Source organism: Rhopalosiphum maidis, chromosome 1 (assembly GCF_003676215.2).
Source record: "Rhopalosiphum maidis isolate BTI-1 chromosome 1, ASM367621v3, whole genome shotgun sequence".
Taxonomy (NCBI): domain Eukaryota; kingdom Metazoa; phylum Arthropoda; class Insecta; order Hemiptera; family Aphididae; genus Rhopalosiphum; species Rhopalosiphum maidis.
In genome coordinates, this window is record NC_040877.1 from 41,321,235 (window position 1) to 41,339,055 (window position 17,821).

At 24.3% G+C, this 17,821-nt stretch overlaps 2 protein-coding genes and 8 non-coding genes across 12 annotated transcripts; all 10 read right to left on the reverse strand.

Moving 5' to 3' along the window:
* Window positions 1–756: 756 nt before the first annotated feature.
* LOC113556846 (RNA-binding protein 1-like) lies at window positions 757–10,791 on the reverse strand. 3 transcript variants are annotated; one of them, XM_026962044.1, is made up of 5 exons: window positions 10,562–10,791; window positions 8,537–8,756; window positions 3,088–3,162; window positions 2,795–2,912; window positions 829–966 (listed from the first exon to the last, which is right to left on the reverse strand). In XM_026962044.1, exons 2-4 carry the CDS (start codon window positions 8,743–8,745, stop codon window positions 2,816–2,818), a joined length of 381 nt encoding a protein of 126 aa, XP_026817845.1. In that variant the 5' UTR covers window positions 8,746–8,756; window positions 10,562–10,791; the 3' UTR covers window positions 829–966; window positions 2,795–2,815. The 3 variants fall into 3 exon arrangements, 2 of the variants coding, with proteins under 2 accessions (XP_026817831.1, XP_026817845.1); XR_003405555.1 differs by having other exon boundaries at window positions 837–966; window positions 2,590–2,912; window positions 10,562–10,790; XM_026962030.1 differs by lacking the exon at window positions 2,795–2,912 and having other exon boundaries at window positions 757–966; window positions 10,562–10,784.
* LOC113550765 lies at window positions 4,839–4,917 on the reverse strand. The gene has a single exon (XR_003405073.1). It is a non-coding gene; the product is annotated as a small nucleolar RNA R38 (small nucleolar RNA).
* LOC113550771 lies at window positions 5,273–5,351 on the reverse strand. The gene has a single exon (XR_003405079.1). It is a non-coding gene; the product is annotated as a small nucleolar RNA R38 (small nucleolar RNA).
* On the reverse strand, window positions 5,705–5,783 carry LOC113550766. Its single transcript, XR_003405074.1, has one exon. It is a non-coding gene; the product is annotated as a small nucleolar RNA R38 (small nucleolar RNA).
* On the reverse strand, window positions 5,923–6,001 carry LOC113550767. The gene has a single exon (XR_003405075.1). It is a non-coding gene; the product is annotated as a small nucleolar RNA R38 (small nucleolar RNA).
* On the reverse strand, window positions 6,357–6,435 carry LOC113550770. Its single transcript, XR_003405078.1, has one exon. It is a non-coding gene; the product is annotated as a small nucleolar RNA R38 (small nucleolar RNA).
* LOC113550768 lies at window positions 6,789–6,867 on the reverse strand. Its single transcript, XR_003405076.1, has one exon. It is a non-coding gene; the product is annotated as a small nucleolar RNA R38 (small nucleolar RNA).
* Window positions 7,007–7,085, reverse strand: LOC113550769. Its single transcript, XR_003405077.1, has one exon. It is a non-coding gene; the product is annotated as a small nucleolar RNA R38 (small nucleolar RNA).
* On the reverse strand, window positions 7,441–7,519 carry LOC113550764. Its single transcript, XR_003405072.1, has one exon. It is a non-coding gene; the product is annotated as a small nucleolar RNA R38 (small nucleolar RNA).
* Window positions 10,792–13,817: 3,026 nt separating the features above from the next.
* Window positions 13,818–17,287, reverse strand: LOC113556806 (eukaryotic translation initiation factor 2 subunit 3). The gene is made up of 7 exons (XM_026961968.1): window positions 17,037–17,287; window positions 16,909–16,972; window positions 16,440–16,550; window positions 15,117–15,350; window positions 14,333–15,036; window positions 14,082–14,254; window positions 13,818–13,960 (listed from the first exon to the last, which is right to left on the reverse strand). The coding sequence occupies exons 1-7, from the start codon at window positions 17,088–17,090 to the stop codon at window positions 13,894–13,896; spliced, it is 1,407 nt and encodes a 468-aa protein (XP_026817769.1). The 5' UTR covers window positions 17,091–17,287; the 3' UTR covers window positions 13,818–13,893.
* Between the last annotated feature and the right edge of the window lie 534 nt (window positions 17,288–17,821).

Genomic DNA, 17,821 nt, shown 5'->3' on the forward strand with positions numbered 1-17,821 from the left:
CTTGATAAACGTTACTGTATAAATTGTATTTTATCAATAATTTGTAACAACACAGTATAGTACAGTTTCTACAACTATTACACATCACTTGAATTATTTTCTCAGTCAACTTCCAAATCATCCTCATCATTATATGAATCTTCCAATTCATTATTTCATACTTATCTGCAATCGACATTTTTAAAAATGTTCAGTTATTTGAAAAATGAATTAATTCTCCGACAAAACTACACAATAATAATAATGCTTTTATGCATCCCAAAATACCAATATTAAATGAGAAATTTTAGTTATTATCTATTAGTAATAGGTAGCCTAAAAACTACCACTAATAACTTATTATATTATAATTTACTTTATGAGCTATGGGTGTTATAGCTTCACTTAGAACCTAAAAATAAATATAAAATACTATTTTAGATAAAGCTGTAGACACAAATACAGACTAAATCATATTACACATCATTGCAAGTTAGCTTAATTTATTTCAATAAAAAAGATATTTTAAATATTATTAATGCTTCAAAAAGGTTTCCATTATTAAATATTCAATAATATATAAAAATGTGTATTTATGACTAAGTATATTATTAATTATGGTACATTTTATTACATATTATTAGAAATAAACTAATTTTTCAAGTTGCAGTAAAAATATGTATTTACATTATAATCTAAGCTCTAATAATCAATTAATTAATTTCAATAATTCAAATTAATACAAATACTTTTCGATCTTTCACAGAAACGCATAAGGTTATAACCAATCAAAATATATTTTTACATAATGTCATGTATTTTATAAAAATGCGATACACAGTAGTTTTGCATAAATAGTGATTTTAGTATTTTCCTCTAGAATAAGATCTTGATCGAGATTTTCTACTTCTGTAAACTGGTGAGCGACTCCTTGATTGTGAACGTGAATATGAACGATAAGCACGCCGTGGAGGTGAAGATCGTCCTCTAAAATTAATGAAGTATAATAAAAAATAAGTAAGTTAAATCTTCAATTATAATAAAATCCATAATAAAGTGTTAAATTTCTGATCAAATATTTAATGTACTTATTTTATTTGGTGAACATCCCAATTATCAAATTATAATTGACATTTAGTTCAATACATAATATTTATGTAATATATTAGATCAACAGCATATCACATACAGGGTAATTCTTTTATCATTATACACTCATTATTTTGTCATTTATTAAAGCTTTTTCAAAATATTTTGTATCATGAATTTAAACGTTCAAATTAATATTTTTTGATAATTTTTTAGTGAGCTATAGCTTTTTAAAGTTGGGTGGTTTTTGGTTTTTTTAATACTTCTTATTTCTGAAGACCAGTAGTGACATGAGCAATAGATAATAAAAGGTACATATTTTCATATGTAATAAACTCATTATCGACTATCAATTCAGTGATGAACTTTCCAACTTTGTACCAGTAGTTATACCAACACCTCATCATCGTAATAACCTAAGATAAACATCTAAAAACCTCAAAATACCCAACTTTGAATAGCTATAACTCATTAACAGTTAAAAGAAAAATAATAATTTTAACATTAAAACCCAAAAATAGCCCTACTAATATGACATTATAAATATAGGTTGTTGCCATTAGAAAATCAAAAGTTGATAGTAATTTCACTATTAAATAAAAATTTCATAGTCTGAGAAAAGCATGATACAAAATATTTTGGAAAAAAAAAATGAAAAAAAGTCAATACTTGATGAAATAATGAGTGTATAATGATAAAAGAATCACCCTGTATATTATTAGTATTTTAATTTAATTCCCTTGTATATATTTATATTCAAATAAACATATATGTATATTTGTTTACTTAGTGATCATAATTTAAACTGTGTCATTAAATGAATGGAAAAATTTTTAGGTTGGCCAGATAAAACAAATAATTTCTTATACAAATAAGTAACAAGTTTAATTAAATTTCTTTATATGTTAAATAATTTATAGTATGCAAATTAATCTGGTTCTTTGATAAAACATTTGTCAAAATAATAAAACATAAATTATGTGGTATTAAATGGGAAGACTATTATATTTGAATAGAATATAAACAAATTAAAACCGGGTATTTTACTTAAAACTAATCATTCCGTTTAATATTTAAACCACATAATTCATGTTTTATTATTCTAATAAATGTATTATCAAAGAACTAAAATAATTTGTAAATAATAATTGTTTAACATACCAGAAAATTACAAAAGAATTTAAAAACACATGGCTACTTCTTAGTATAAGAAAATATCATGTTTTATCTGGTCAACACTGATTCTTTCATTTAATTAAATTGTTTAAATTATATGCGAGTAAACAAATGATTATTAATATTGGAATAAATTTAAGCATAAAACAGATATAAAGAAGCATGGAAGGGGTTTGTATTATTATATATTATATTTTTCTTGAATCTCAATCAAAAATTCTGTAATCTTTTCTATTTTTAGTATTAAATTATTATTTAAAACTTATCACAAACATATTCCTTATGCAAGAATTTCATTAATAAAACTGTAAATATCCTATAAGTAACTATATTTTTTTTAAATACCTAAAATATAACCAGAATAATGATGAACGATGATTGATGCAAAAACAATGTAATCAAAGCATGCAGCAGTAGCTAGGAAGACGAATTTCAAATGCTAAGTTGTTGTTTTGTACTGCAATAAAAATTGAGGGATTTGACAACTAAGACCAAATGATGAATGTATCATGAAAATAGAATGCCTAGTGGGGATTCAAGAATCTCGCACCCCCTGTTGTTTGTTGCTGGCTCAAGTTGGTAGTACTGTGTTGAAAGGTGATGGTAGTAGTGGATGTGGTAGTGGTGATGATGAAGAATTCAATAAAGTTGAATCTATAATAAATAACCTGCCAAAAGTTTTTTACTCATTAATTTTAAATTATATAATAGTATTTTAACACAAAATTTACCCCTCCACAGTTATTTAGTTTTATATAAATATAAAAATAAATAATAAACTATATACAGACTTTAAAGTTTAAACAAAAAAAACGATAGGATATTAATAATAAAGAAAATTACCTATAAACAGGTGATTTATCTCTGGAACGTTTTCCAGTTGACATTTGAACAATAATTCTGGACCCACAACATCTTCTAAAATTATACACAAATAAAAAATAAATAAAATTATTTATCATTAACATATTTATATATATATATAAAACAGCATTTAAATAGCAATCATATTTTGAATATTTATTTATTACTATAACCCCAATTAGCATGTTTATGGGTGAACAAAGCTCAACAATTGTAATAAAATTTATAATTTGAAGTAAAATCAAAAAAATTATTTTTTTTATGCTAAAAAAATGAAATTATAATTATATATATTAAATAAATTTGGTTAAATAATACAATATTAAACTAATAAAGTTGAAATAATGAAAATTATATCATTGATAATAGTAATACCATATAACATTACATTTCTAAAATATTAAAAATAGCCAATGACTATATGTGCACAAAATCAATATTTATTTATCTTAGTAAATTACTAAGCATATTATTGTTAACTTTAATTACATAACATAATATAACACAAATCATTATTGTCTGATAATTAACACAACATCTTAGAAACCAAAACATTTTAACTAAATTAATACACATGTAATATAAAAGCCAACACAATAAAAAAATATATATTGATATAACATTATATTATATAATAATTATTAACAAAATTGCTATTAATGAGTATAAAATATAATTAAAAATGAAAATTAAACAGACGTAAAGATTACTCTAATACCTTTAATATTTTAGAAAAACCAAGCTATAAAATATAATTCTCAATTATGAAAAATAATGCTAGTGTAAATTATTGAAATTTAAACTAAATCATTGAAAATATTCATCACTAATAAAGTTATGAGATAATAAAATTTTAAACAACTTCTTGGAATTCACTTCAGATTAAATTTTAATTATCAACATAAAAATGTCTGACAGGGATAACTGATATTGTTCATCATTTAGATTTAAAATTGAATTTTAAAAAACTTGGAATTCACTTCAGATTAAATTTTAGTTATCAACATAAAAATGTCTGACAGGGATAACTGATATTGTTCATCATTAAAAGGTTCATAATTATATTTTAAACAACATTTACAATTTACTTCAGATAAAATTTTAGTTATCAACATAAAAATGTCTGACAGGGATAACTGATACTGTTCATCATTTAGATTTAAAATTGAATTTTAAACAACTTCTTACAATTTATTTTCAGATATAATTCAAGTTATCAACATAAAAATGTCTGACAGGGATAACTGATATTGTTCATCATTTAGATTTAAAATTGAATTTTAAACAACTTCTTACAATTTATTTTCAGATATAATTCAAGTTATCAACATAAAAATGTCTGACAGGGATAACTGATATTGTTCATCATTAAAAGATTCATAATTATATTTTAAACAACTTTTACAATTTACTTCAGATAAAATTTTAGTTATCAACATAAAAATGTCTGACAGGGATAACTGATATTGTTCATCATTAAAAGATTCATAATTATATTTTAAACAACATTTACAATTTACTTCAGATAAAATTTTAGTTATCAACATAAAAATGTCTGACAGGGATAACTGATATTGTTCATCATTAAAAGATTCATAATTATATTTTAAACAACTTTTACAATTTACTTCAGATAAAATTTTAGTTATCAACATAAAAATGTCTGACAGGGATAACTGATATTGTTCATCATTAAAAGATTCATAATTATATTTTAAACAACATTTACAATTTACTTCAGATAAAATTTTAGTTATCAACATAAAAATGTCTGACAGGGATAACTGATATTGTTCATCATTTATAAATTTAAAATATAATATTTTAGACAACTTTTACAATTTACTTCAGATATAATTTTAGTTATCAACATAAAAATGTCTGACAGGGATAACTGATATTGTTCATCATTTATAAATTTAAAATATAATATTTTAGACAACTTTTACAATTTACTTCAGATATAATTTTAGTTATCAACATAAAAATGTCTGACAGGGATAACTGATATTGTTCATCATTTATAAATTTAAAATATAATATTTTAAACAACTTTTACAATTTACTTCAGATATAATTTTAGTTATCAACATAAAAATGTCTGACAGGGATAACTGATATTGTTCATCATTTAGATTTAAAATTGAATTTTAAAAAACTTGGAATTCACTTCAGATTAAATTTTAGTTATCAACATAAAAATGTCTGACAGGGATAACTGATATTGTTCATCATTAAAAAATTCATAATTATATTTTAAACAACATTTACAATTTACTTCAGATAAAATTTTAGTTATCAACATAAAAATGTCTGACAGGGATAACTGATATTGTTCATCATTTAGATTTAAAATTGAATTTTAAACAACTTCTTACAATTTATTTTCAGATATAATTCAAGTTATCAACATAAAAATGTCTGACAGGGATAACTGATATTGTTCATCATTTAGATTTAAAATTGAATTTTAAACAACTTCTTACAATTTATTTTCAGATATAATTCAAGTTATCAACATAAAAATGTCTGACAGGGATAACTGATATTGTTCATCATTAAAAGATTCATAATTATATTTTAAACAACTTTAACAATTTACTTCAGATAAAATTTTAGTTATCAACATAAAAATGTCTGACAGGGATAACTGATATTGTTCATCATTTATAAATTTAAAATATAATATTTTAGACAACTTTTACAATTTACTTCAGATATAATTTTAGTTATCAACATAAAAATGTCTGACAGGGATAACTGATATTGTTCATCATTAAAAGATTCATAATTATATTTTAAACAACTTTAACAATTTACTTCAGATAAAATTTTAGTTATCAACATAAAAATGTCTGACAGGGATAACTGATATTGTTCATCATTTATAAATTTAAAATATAATATTTTAGACAACTTTTACAATTTACTTCAGATATAATTTTAGTTATCAACATAAAAATATCTGACAGGGATAACTGATATTGTTCATCATTTAGATTTAAAATTGAATTTTAAACAACTTCTTACAATTTATTTTCAGATATAATTCAAGTTATCAACATAAAAATGTCTGACAGGGATAACTGATATTGTTCATCATTAAAAGATTCATAATTATATTTTAAACAACATTTACAATTTACTTCAGATAAAATTTTAGTTATCAACATAAAAATGTCTGACAGGGATAACTGATATTGTTCATCATTAAAAGATTCATAATTATATTTTAAACAACTTTTACAATTTACTTCAGATAAAATTTTAGTTATCAACATAAAAATGTCTGACAGGGATAACTGATATTGTTCATCATTAAAAAATTCATAATTATATTTTAAACAACATTTACAATTTACTTCAGATAAAATTTTAGTTATCAACATAAAAATGTCTGACAGGGATAACTGATATTGTTCATCATTTAGATTTAAAATTGAATTTTAAACAACTTCTTACAATTTATTTTCAGATATAATTCAAGTTATCAACATAAAAATGTCTGACAGGGATAACTGATATTGTTCATCATTTAGATTTAAAATTGAATTTTAAACAACTTCTTACAATTTATTTTCAGATATAATTCAAGTTATCAACATAAAAATGTCTGACAGGGATAACTGATATTGTTCATCATTAAAAGATTCATAATTATATTTTAAACAACTTTAACAATTTACTTCAGATAAAATTTTAGTTATCAACATAAAAATGTCTGACAGGGATAACTGATATTGTTCATCATTTATAAATTTAAAATATAATATTTTAGACAACTTTTACAATTTACTTCAGATATAATTTTAGTTATCAACATAAAAATGTCTGACAGGGATAACTGATATTGTTCATCATTAAAAGATTCATAATTATATTTTAAACAACTTTAACAATTTACTTCAGATAAAATTTTAGTTATCAACATAAAAATGTCTGACAGGGATAACTGATATTGTTCATCATTTATAAATTTAAAATATAATATTTTAGACAACTTTTACAATTTACTTCAGATATAATTTTAGTTATCAACATAAAAATATCTGACAGGGATAACTGATATTGTTCATCATTTAGATTTAAAATTGAATTTTAAACAACTTCTTACAATTTATTTTCAGATATAATTCAAGTTATCAACATAAAAATGTCTGACAGGGATAACTGATATTGTTCATCATTAAAAGATTCATAATTATATTTTAAACAACATTTACAATTTACTTCAGATAAAATTTTAGTTATCAACATAAAAATGTCTGACAGGGATAACTGATATTGTTCATCATTAAAAGATTCATAATTATATTTTAAACAACTTTAACAATTTACTTCAGATAAAATTTTAGTTATCAACATAAAAATGTCTGACAGGGATAACTGATATTATTCATCATTAATAGATTCATATTATATTTTAACTAGCTATCTATTACTTAAAATCACTTCAGATATAATTCAAGTTATCAACATAAAAATGTCTGACAGGGATAACTGATCTTATGCATCATCAATAAATAATACATTCATACAGAGTTGCATAAAAATTTATTAGTTTAATAATTCACTAAATCATGACTATTTGTTTATTATTGATACTATAATATGAATCTTGGAAAAAAATCCCCATACCAACTAAATACATTATTTGTTATTTTATTATGATTTAAATAATTAAATATATAATCATTACACTCATCTATGTAACACTTTTTTAACATATTTATTAGTATAGCTGCAATCTGCATTAAACATTGCCAATAATTGTCATTTGTATCTACATAATTTAAAAAATATTCAAGGGTAAAAATTTTAATATAATTGTTATTTGTCATAAAATTAAAAATGTCAAATAAAGTATTTAAATTATAGACAAATGACAATTAATTTATATTTTTCTCCTAAAACATTTTTTAAATTATATAGGAACAAATGAAAATTACCGACGTCCAACAATGTTAAATGCATATTGCAGTTATACTTTTAGATATGTTAAAGAAATGTTACATAGGTAGTAAATATAATGATTATATTTTATTATGTAAATCATAATAAAATAACAAATAATGATGGAACTTTTTTTTTTCGATTATCATTAATATATATTTAGTTATTGTTTATGAATCCCGGTATCATTACGTAATTTTAATCATTTATTTACAATTCACCACACACAAAATTCAAATTATGAATCAAAAATGAGCTAACAGTCATAAACATGATTTATGCAGGCCATTGCAATTTAGTGAACCATTAAATAAGTAAAAATATTTATGTAAACTTGATATTACTACATTATTGTAAATTACATAAAAAGATTATTTTTAATTGATTTTAAGCATACTTATTTCTGTAAAGATAATTTATATATGTTTCTTAAAAGAAATTATAGATGCACATTATATAATGTTAAATGTCTTACGTTCCATCTAATCCTCGGACTGCATCTTCTGCATCACGTGGATCTTCATATTCTATAAATGCAAAGCCTGGTGGATTTCTTGCTATCCAAATGTTTTTCAAAGGACCATATTTGGTAAACACATCTTCTATTTCATATTTATTGGCATTGCTTTTTAAATTACCAATATATACTTTACAAGTTGGATCCCATTCACGGTGTTTGGACATGTTTTCTTATTCTAAATATAAACAAATATAATTAAATTATATTATGTACAATATATACAAATATTAATATTATAATTCATAAACTAAGAGCAACTGCTCTTAAGTTATGCCAATTATTTAAATGATACTGAATATTGCTTAATTTTTTTATTTTAGTAAGTTGTCATAGAATTAATTCAATATTATAATACAAAATATTTAGAATTTTATTTTAAAAGCTATTATGTATTTTTATCTTAAAGCAATAAGAAACATTTATATCTTAACACGTTGACTGCCATGTATATTTTTAAATGTTTTTCAAATAAAATAGTATATACAAATTAGGAATGATATGAAAAATTGTTTAAATATGTTTGATGTATTGATAATCCATATTGTGTGACCTGTGACCGTGTTACATGGTAGTCAACAAGAATATCATATTTCAAAACAAAAAATGTATGTAGTGAAGAGTACACCTTGTTCTATCCCTTATTTTTCATATCTACGTCAGCTATTCTAGCATTTAAGACACTTTGGTAAAAAATAAAATTCATACCAGAGTAATAATAATTATAACTATATGACAAACAATAATTGTCTCTATCCTAAGTATGCTATATAATGTCACCTACCTCAATTATTACATACATATAATATACAGTAGAATCTCGGTAATCCGATACGTCCAGTAATCTGGCTATATTAACCTATACGTACCATTATACCAATATGTATTTGTATATAAAGTTACTATCGTAAACGATAAAACTAAGTAATAACAGATTAAATCTGAATAAACCTATTAGATGTTTTTATTTAGTTAACATTGAAGAACAATAAGGCTATTCATTTATTTATAATTAATAAATAATTTTTCTATTTTTCAATAAGTAAAAATGCGTTTTTATATGAACCCTCATTAATCCGCTGTATTAGTTAATCTAGCTGTAGCGTGGTTTGATATCTGTTGAATTATCGAGATTCTACTGTATTAAGTAGGTAAATTATTCTGTATGCATAAAAATTTTAAAAAATAATCCATAAGTGATAGTAAAATTATTTTTTTAACTTATGATGGTAAATAATATACTTCAGTAACAATTATTTTTTATAATAAAAGCTATATCAACATATAATATAAATATCTCAAGTAAAATGATGATTAATAATTCACAAATTTTACAGCATTTTAACTATATAAGCTATACATTCAGATATCAGATATTAATAAAATGGATAATGTGCCTGAAACAACTTCTATGAATATAAATGATAAATGATTTGCAAGAACTAAAACCATTAATGGTTACTTAATAATAGACAACTTTGTTGTAATGCTTAAAAACATACAATTAAATCATAATGTTACTAACTTAAGTTGACCACAGCCATAATTAAAATAAGAAAAACTCGTACTATTAAAATATTTGGCACTTAATCGAAAAACTAAAATGTGTAGTAATTAAAACACTTAATACGTATGGCGTTTTAATATTTTCCACTAGAAATTTTAAGTACTGTACAATATTCATTACAATATATAATTTTTACTAATATATCGTACGAATCATATTATGTATTAATTATACGTGTGGTTTAAGCTGTATTAAACGAAATAAAAAATATATCTACAACCCGAGTACATATGGCGTAAAATTAGACTAGAAACTACTAAATAACTAGGTAGGTAGGTAGTAGGTATTGGGTTGTATAAAAAAAAGAAATATTACTATCAAATGTCAAGTGAAAGAACTCTGATGCTTGAAGTCAATTAAAATATTTTATGAATTTATGACCATTTTTACTTAATACCAGTGATGTACAAACTCACGTGTATAGCTTCGATAGCCGATGACGTTGAGAAATGGCTAATGAGGACCGAGTACAAACCAATTATCCACGAGGGTCGAGAGTCCGAAAGGCAAAGACGAATTAGGAATTTTGATCATTACTCATTTGCGACATTAGTCATCGAGTCTTTGAGATACTGAGTACTGAGATAGGGCACTCGACAGTCGATAATCGACATGTATTATTGTTGAATGTATAGTATAAACCAAAATGGCTACCGCACGTTCGCACCATAACAGAACTTTATCAACGTATAATTTTATTATTATCTATAATTACATGCTGTTACCTGTTATACACCACAACAGTTTAGATTATTATTTTGTGGTTACACTGTTTTTCAGGAATATAGGAAAAAAGCCCCTAATGGCTAACAACATTCATCGAAAACAAAAGCCCCGTACCTATAATGATCGCTAGTTGGTAGTAGAAAAAATTTTTTAAAAAAAACTCACAGTTGATGTGTAATTATACTAAAAATAGTTTTAATCTGTGGATTTTACCATCCGTGGAATTAACATGTTTTGAAATCAAAAATACATAGTACACGCGTATCGGTGGAATTTACAATCACCCATAGGCTATAATGTATCAGGTATTCAGATACCTACCTCAAATCTCGATATGTGTGAATAATATATTGACAAAATCACCCAATATTAGGAGGGCTTAAGCAAAAAACAAATTTTGGATAAAACAGACACACCAAACACCACACTCCAATCTTAAAATTTTATTAATACAATAAAATAAGCTTTAAATCTAAATCAATTATAACATTTCATAAAAAAACAATTTAATTAAAAGATTAAAGGGAATGTACGATTTTTTTCAACATATTTTTTTTAAATAATAATTTCATTATCAAGGACTATATTTCTTTCAATGCGAATAAAGGACATATCCGATAGCCTTCTTAGTCCATTATAGTACGTATCCAAGATTTTATTCTCCACGCTACAGAAAAACTCCTTTCAAATGAAGCTGATGAAATCGGTAAGACTAAAGCAACTTAAATAAAATTATTTCCTGTTAATATCATAATCACAACACAAATTATGTATAAATTGGTATGTGGTGTACTGGTGTCATTGATATCCAGATTCCATTCTTCCAATACATTTTTTATTAATTAATACAATATTTTAATATTTTAAATAATTATTAATAATTCATAAAACAGTCATAAGTAATAGAAATTAATTGTTTAGAGTTATGCCATATTTAGGTTCCATAAAAAAACTTTGAATTAATATTTAAAAGAAACCAACAATAAAAAAAACTAATATATAGTAAATTAAAATATAGTGTAATTATAAGATACCTATACGAGTTGGTATCGATTTATCAGAATGGCGGATTAGTATAATATCGTGATGATAAAATCATACGAGACGGAAGAGAATAGTTCATCGTAGGGCAAGTCCGTATACATGGGGGTTTTAGAGGTTTAACCCATCCCCAGACATTTAGAATCATTTTTTATCATTAATAAATAATAATAAAATAATGTATTTTTTATTTTTTAATTCATGTATTATAAATATTTTAACCATCTCCCCCCGAAAATTGAATACGTATTTGCCGTAGGAATGTAGGATCATTGATATTCAGTTAATATAATTAACATCCTAAACAAAATAAAAATAATTGTATACCGGAATACGTATGTGGCACAAAAATAAAAATGCGTGATGCATCAGAGTAATAATATGTCGATAATATTCCTAATTGCTATAAGTGGCATAACCCCTTCGGCTCTTTTAAAGACAGTGGCCAGATTTTTTAGATACATCATAAATAGTGATGGTGACTTGCATTCCTTAGAAAACATCTCCCCAGATAATGTTAAATATTAATTATCCAATAAAGGATCAAAATAGTTATACGATACATATTTTCCAGCAAAATACAATAAATTACCTCTGTATTTGATAAAAATTATAATATTTAGAGAATCTGATTTTAAATTACAAAAATCTTCAGGACAGTATTTAAAATACTTAATTTAAAAAAAAATAAAATATTTTTAAAATTATTAAATGAATAACATAAAACTATAAAAGTATCAATAATTTTTAAAGGTGATAATGATAAAAACAACTCATGAGAAACCATGATTAAATTTTCAATTTTTTGCAAAATAAATTGAACATTTGTAATTACAAAATAATTTGTAAATGATTATGATTTTAACAAATTTTGTCGAAAGTTTATAAAAAATGTTTGACTATATTTTTTAAAAATAATGAGACAGCTTATGTTAGATTTTATATTAAATTGTCAAGCTTTTTAACTGAGGCTAAAAGTTTTAATTAAAATTTAATAGTATAAAATTAAAAAAGTGAAATTTTAAATGCTTATAAATAACTAGAAAATTGTCTAAATATTTTTAAAATGGCATAAATTAAAGAAAATGTTCATTTAAGCAACAGTGGGATATTTTAATTTTTTACAATACCTTTTGAATCTCAATATCAAATTTAAAAACTAAAATTGTTTTATGAGAAATTTTAAGTAAGAATGTGTAATTTGTAAAGATTTATATACATATGTGTTTATTTAATTTCAGAGCTTGATAAAAATATTTGTGGAATTAAATTATTATTTATTTTTGTAAGCGATACACATGGAACCTTGTATTACATTTTTAAATCTTAGGTATGAATATGATAATATGATATTATCATATTCCATTAATCTGTAAATTTTAGAAATGTTGATGAATGTTTGCTAATAAAAACTATTATAAATATGTACTTTAAATATTTTTTAATAAGTGAATGAAAAAAATTATGAAAACCTTGCATTAAATTTTGAAGACAATTTTACTAAAAGAAAAAAATAATTTTGAAAATTCAAAATATCTATAAATAGTACAGAAATAATTTAATTAAATAGTAAATACCATAAAACTTAATTTAGAACATTATCTGTGTCTGGAAGTTGATTTTTTAATGAAATTTAAATTATTTTTTTTTTAAAGTTATAACATTAAGAGTCTTAACTTTATGTTTAAATACCATTAAAAATGTCATACAAATACAGATAATTAATGTTCTTATTTTTAAGTTAGATATTTCAATTGACTTTAATATTAAAGTCAGCGATACAAGATTGGTTCTGCTAGATACAATTTGATATATTGTACTTGAGTTAGAGAGAGAAGACAAAGAGCTGACATCCTTGCAGTTGCATGTTATTTTATGCAGTCTTATCATTAAAAATTAAATAAGTACTATTTGTATCTTCTTTATTGAAGTAAATCATGCAATAAATACACATAATGTGAAATAGTAATTGTTCACAACTTTAGCCTGTTTGTGGGTTTGAAGGTTGTATTGTTTCTCCACCACGAATTAATCCCCATCCAATAAGTCTGAAAAAAAAATATAAGTCATTTTAAATCAAACTTTTACACAACCAACTTCCCAATTAAAAACCAGTTAGTGGGCATTATTCAAATGAATAAAATGTATTAGCCATTTTAATGTATTTACCTCCAATGTTTTTCAACACGACGACTAAGAGAAATTTTTTCCCCAATTTCTGTACATACTGGTGTTGTTAAACTGATTTTAGCTAAATCAGCTTTTGTAGCTAACACTCTTCCACCAGTTGACAGAGATCCAATATTTAACAACAGCACTTCATTTTTTGATAATCGTTGAACCTGTTCAATAAAAAATAAATGAATTATTAAGTTTGTCGTTTGGTATTTAAAATTAATAACATATATTTCAATATTTACCTTTGCTGCTTTCTTATCTCCTTCTGTACGTACACCTAATAATCGCTTAAGCAAATAGTATGAAACTTCTAACTCAATAAATATATCTGGTAATGCTCCAACAGCTCCTAATACTTGTCCAACAAGACGATCAGCTCTACATAATGTGGGTTCAATTTTGGTACCAACACCAATTAGTCCTCCAGGAACAGCAAAGTTCAATTCGTTTTGCTCTGTGTATAAAGACACTATACGTGAGAAAATTGGCTGACAAGTTAATTTTCCTTCGCTGTCCTTAGATACTAAGCCAGGGCGTACTTCAATTTCCATTCCAACTTTTAAAACACCACGTAGAATACTACCACCAGCAACTCCTCCTTTAAGATCATCCACCTCACATCCAGGTTTATTCACATCAAATGATCGAACAACAATTAGGCGTGGAGGTGATGTGAAATCTCTTTCAGGAATTGGGATTTTTTTGTAAATATATTCACATAATACTTCCATGTTATACTTGAGCTGAGCTGATATAGGTATAATAGGTGCACCTTCAGCTACAGTTCCTTGAACAAACTTTTGTATCTGTTCCTGTTGTTCTTTAGCTTGGCCTTCTTTTACCAAATCAATCTTATTTTGCAAGATAATTACATTGTTTAGCTTCATGATTTCTATAGCAGCCAAGTGTTCTGATGTTTGTGGTTGTGGGCAAGATTCATTCCCAGCTTAATATCAAAAGAAATGTATATGATATAAAAACAATTTAATTATAATTAATAATTTAACATATCAGCAATTATTTTACCTATGAGTAACAATGCAGCGTCCATAACTGCAGCTCCGTTCAACATAGTAGCCATAAGAATGTCGTGACCAGGGCAGTCTACAAAAGATACATGTCTAACTAATTCAAATCTTCCTGGACAACCAGGTCTAGAACAAGGTAATGAGTCATCACGGCCTGAACCACCAGACACAAAACAAGCAGGTCGTGGACACTTATCATAATTGCATTTGTAAATTTTAGCATTGGCATATCCTAAATAAGAAAAATAAAAACATTATGTAATAAACAAAAATTCAATTTTATTTTACTAAACCTAATTCTATAACTTCAAAACTAAGTCTAATTGATAAATTCTGACTGCGCTATTGTTCTCAAATATTTAATAGAAATTATGGCTTAATTCTGCTTTTTTTATAGTAAAAACTTTGATGAAGTAAAAGAAAATGTCAATACATTTAACAAAAATAATTCAAAGTCTATTTAAAAAAAAAGTTCAATAATTATTTTAAAATATTTCAATAAAAAATCAACTTGCAGTAATGTTATCCAATTTTCTATGTATTACAGAACCCATCATACAAATAGAAAAATCGAGTACTAACCTCAAAGAAACTCTAGCAATGGTTTACAGTATTTACATAGTAGAACCTAAGTCATATAAAAGAACAAAACATAGTTTAAAAAACCCAGGATATTCTAAAATTAGAAAAACTTGGGAAATATTAAGCGAAAAAATAAGCAACAACAATGCAGGTGTTGAACATTTGTCACTTAAAAACATTTCTTGTTTTAAATATGTACCTAGTGTTTTGTGGTGTATAAATAAAGGTAAAAGTAAGTAAAATAAATGCTATGTGAACATCTCAGAATTTTTCAATTTGAAAATCTTAAATCACATTTTGTAAATTAGTGTTGGAATTTATTTCAAAAATAATATTATGTTTTCTGTCATTAATTTTGCATTTATTTAATTACAAGTAATAGTTTGTTTGTAATTTTAATTTAATTTTAACATCATACGTGTTGTAATTATTTTTAAGGTGTTTAGTCTTTTTTTGGCAAGTAAAAACTGTATTGCTTGTAAACTTGAATTTTTATGTGCATATTAACAATAATTTTTTTCATATAACTTTGGATGCTTTTCACTAACTTACTCTATTCAATTTTGACCATATATATCTAATATAAATAATTATATTTAAGTCAATATTAAAATAATAACAATATATATCTCAGTTTTTACTCTATAATTGTAGCTATATTGAAATAAGCAATAGAATAAAATATAATAAAAGCAAATAGGATTACATATTCATGAAATATGTCAGTTTTAATATTTACCTAATTTAATTGTGATATTTCTTTCGAGTTCATTTTTAAATCTTACAGTTTGAACACCAGAAACAGCTTTTACAATGGTTGATTTTCCATGCGCTACATGACCAATTGTTCCTAAAAAATATATATATATTTAACATACTGTAAGCAATAAATAAAAACACCTACACAATGACACACACTTAATATGAAACAAAGGTAGCTAATACTTATTAATTGATACGTAACTAAATTATAGAACACATTATCGATTACTTATATTCTTTAATTTATACATAGTAAGTATGTTTATATCCGAATATTATACAGATATCATTTGGTGGGCCATTAAAACACAACCACTTAACTAAATTAAGGAGTAGCCGTTTCTACTCCAGAACCCTAGTGTGTACCACTGTTTGCATAGGTCTACAGTAACTAAATAATTTAACAATTAATGATAACTACAAAAATAAGAGATATTATATTTTACCAATGTTGATTGTAGCCTGACGACTGATAACTTCAGGTGAAGATGGTGTTAGTTTAGAAATATCCTGAGAATAACGATGAAAATTATTAAGAAATTATTCATCAATACATACAAAAGTGGGTATTTACCAGATTCTCTAAGTCTTGCTCCTTGAGTTTTGCGGACGGAGGAGCGTCAAACATGATGGTTGTCGGGTATAACACTACAGCGTTAATTAAAGGCAATGGCTAGTTTTAAGTCTGACGTAAATAATATTATATTTCTAAAATAGAAAAATAAGCCCTAGGACCTAGACTTAGTATACGTCAAATACGGTAACAAATTAGTCACAAATCACAATTCACAATCATAATTTTATCATAGTCCATAGACCTTTTAGCACATGGACGGCGCGTCGGCGCATGGAGAGAGAAAACATTAGTGGAATGCTGCACATCGATGAAGAGAGAATTAACTCAGAATTCATGGAGGAATAATTAACAATCTGCTTTTCTTTTATGACATTTCAGATTATTTTAGAAATTATTAATTTTTATTTAACATTAAAATATTAAATAATTAATAATTACATATTTATTTTTTATTATGTTTAGTGGTTTAACCATTTTGGTATATTAAGTTTTAAGGCTATACATCCATCCCTTAAACCCGATTTCTGCTTAGGCGAGCTAACAAAAAAATTGAAAATTTAAATTATGATAATATTTATTATTAACTATCATAAAAAGGAGCTAAAATATTAAAAATTATACAATGTCTAGTACTTAAATGCTAATATGTATATTCGATGAAAATTTAAGTCTATAGCTTTCGTTTCTGAATTGTAATAAAATAATAAAGTCTATGTCGAAAACTGTTCAAAACTTTTTTTAAAACATTTTCCAATTTCAATTTTTTTTTTCGTTTTGTTTTT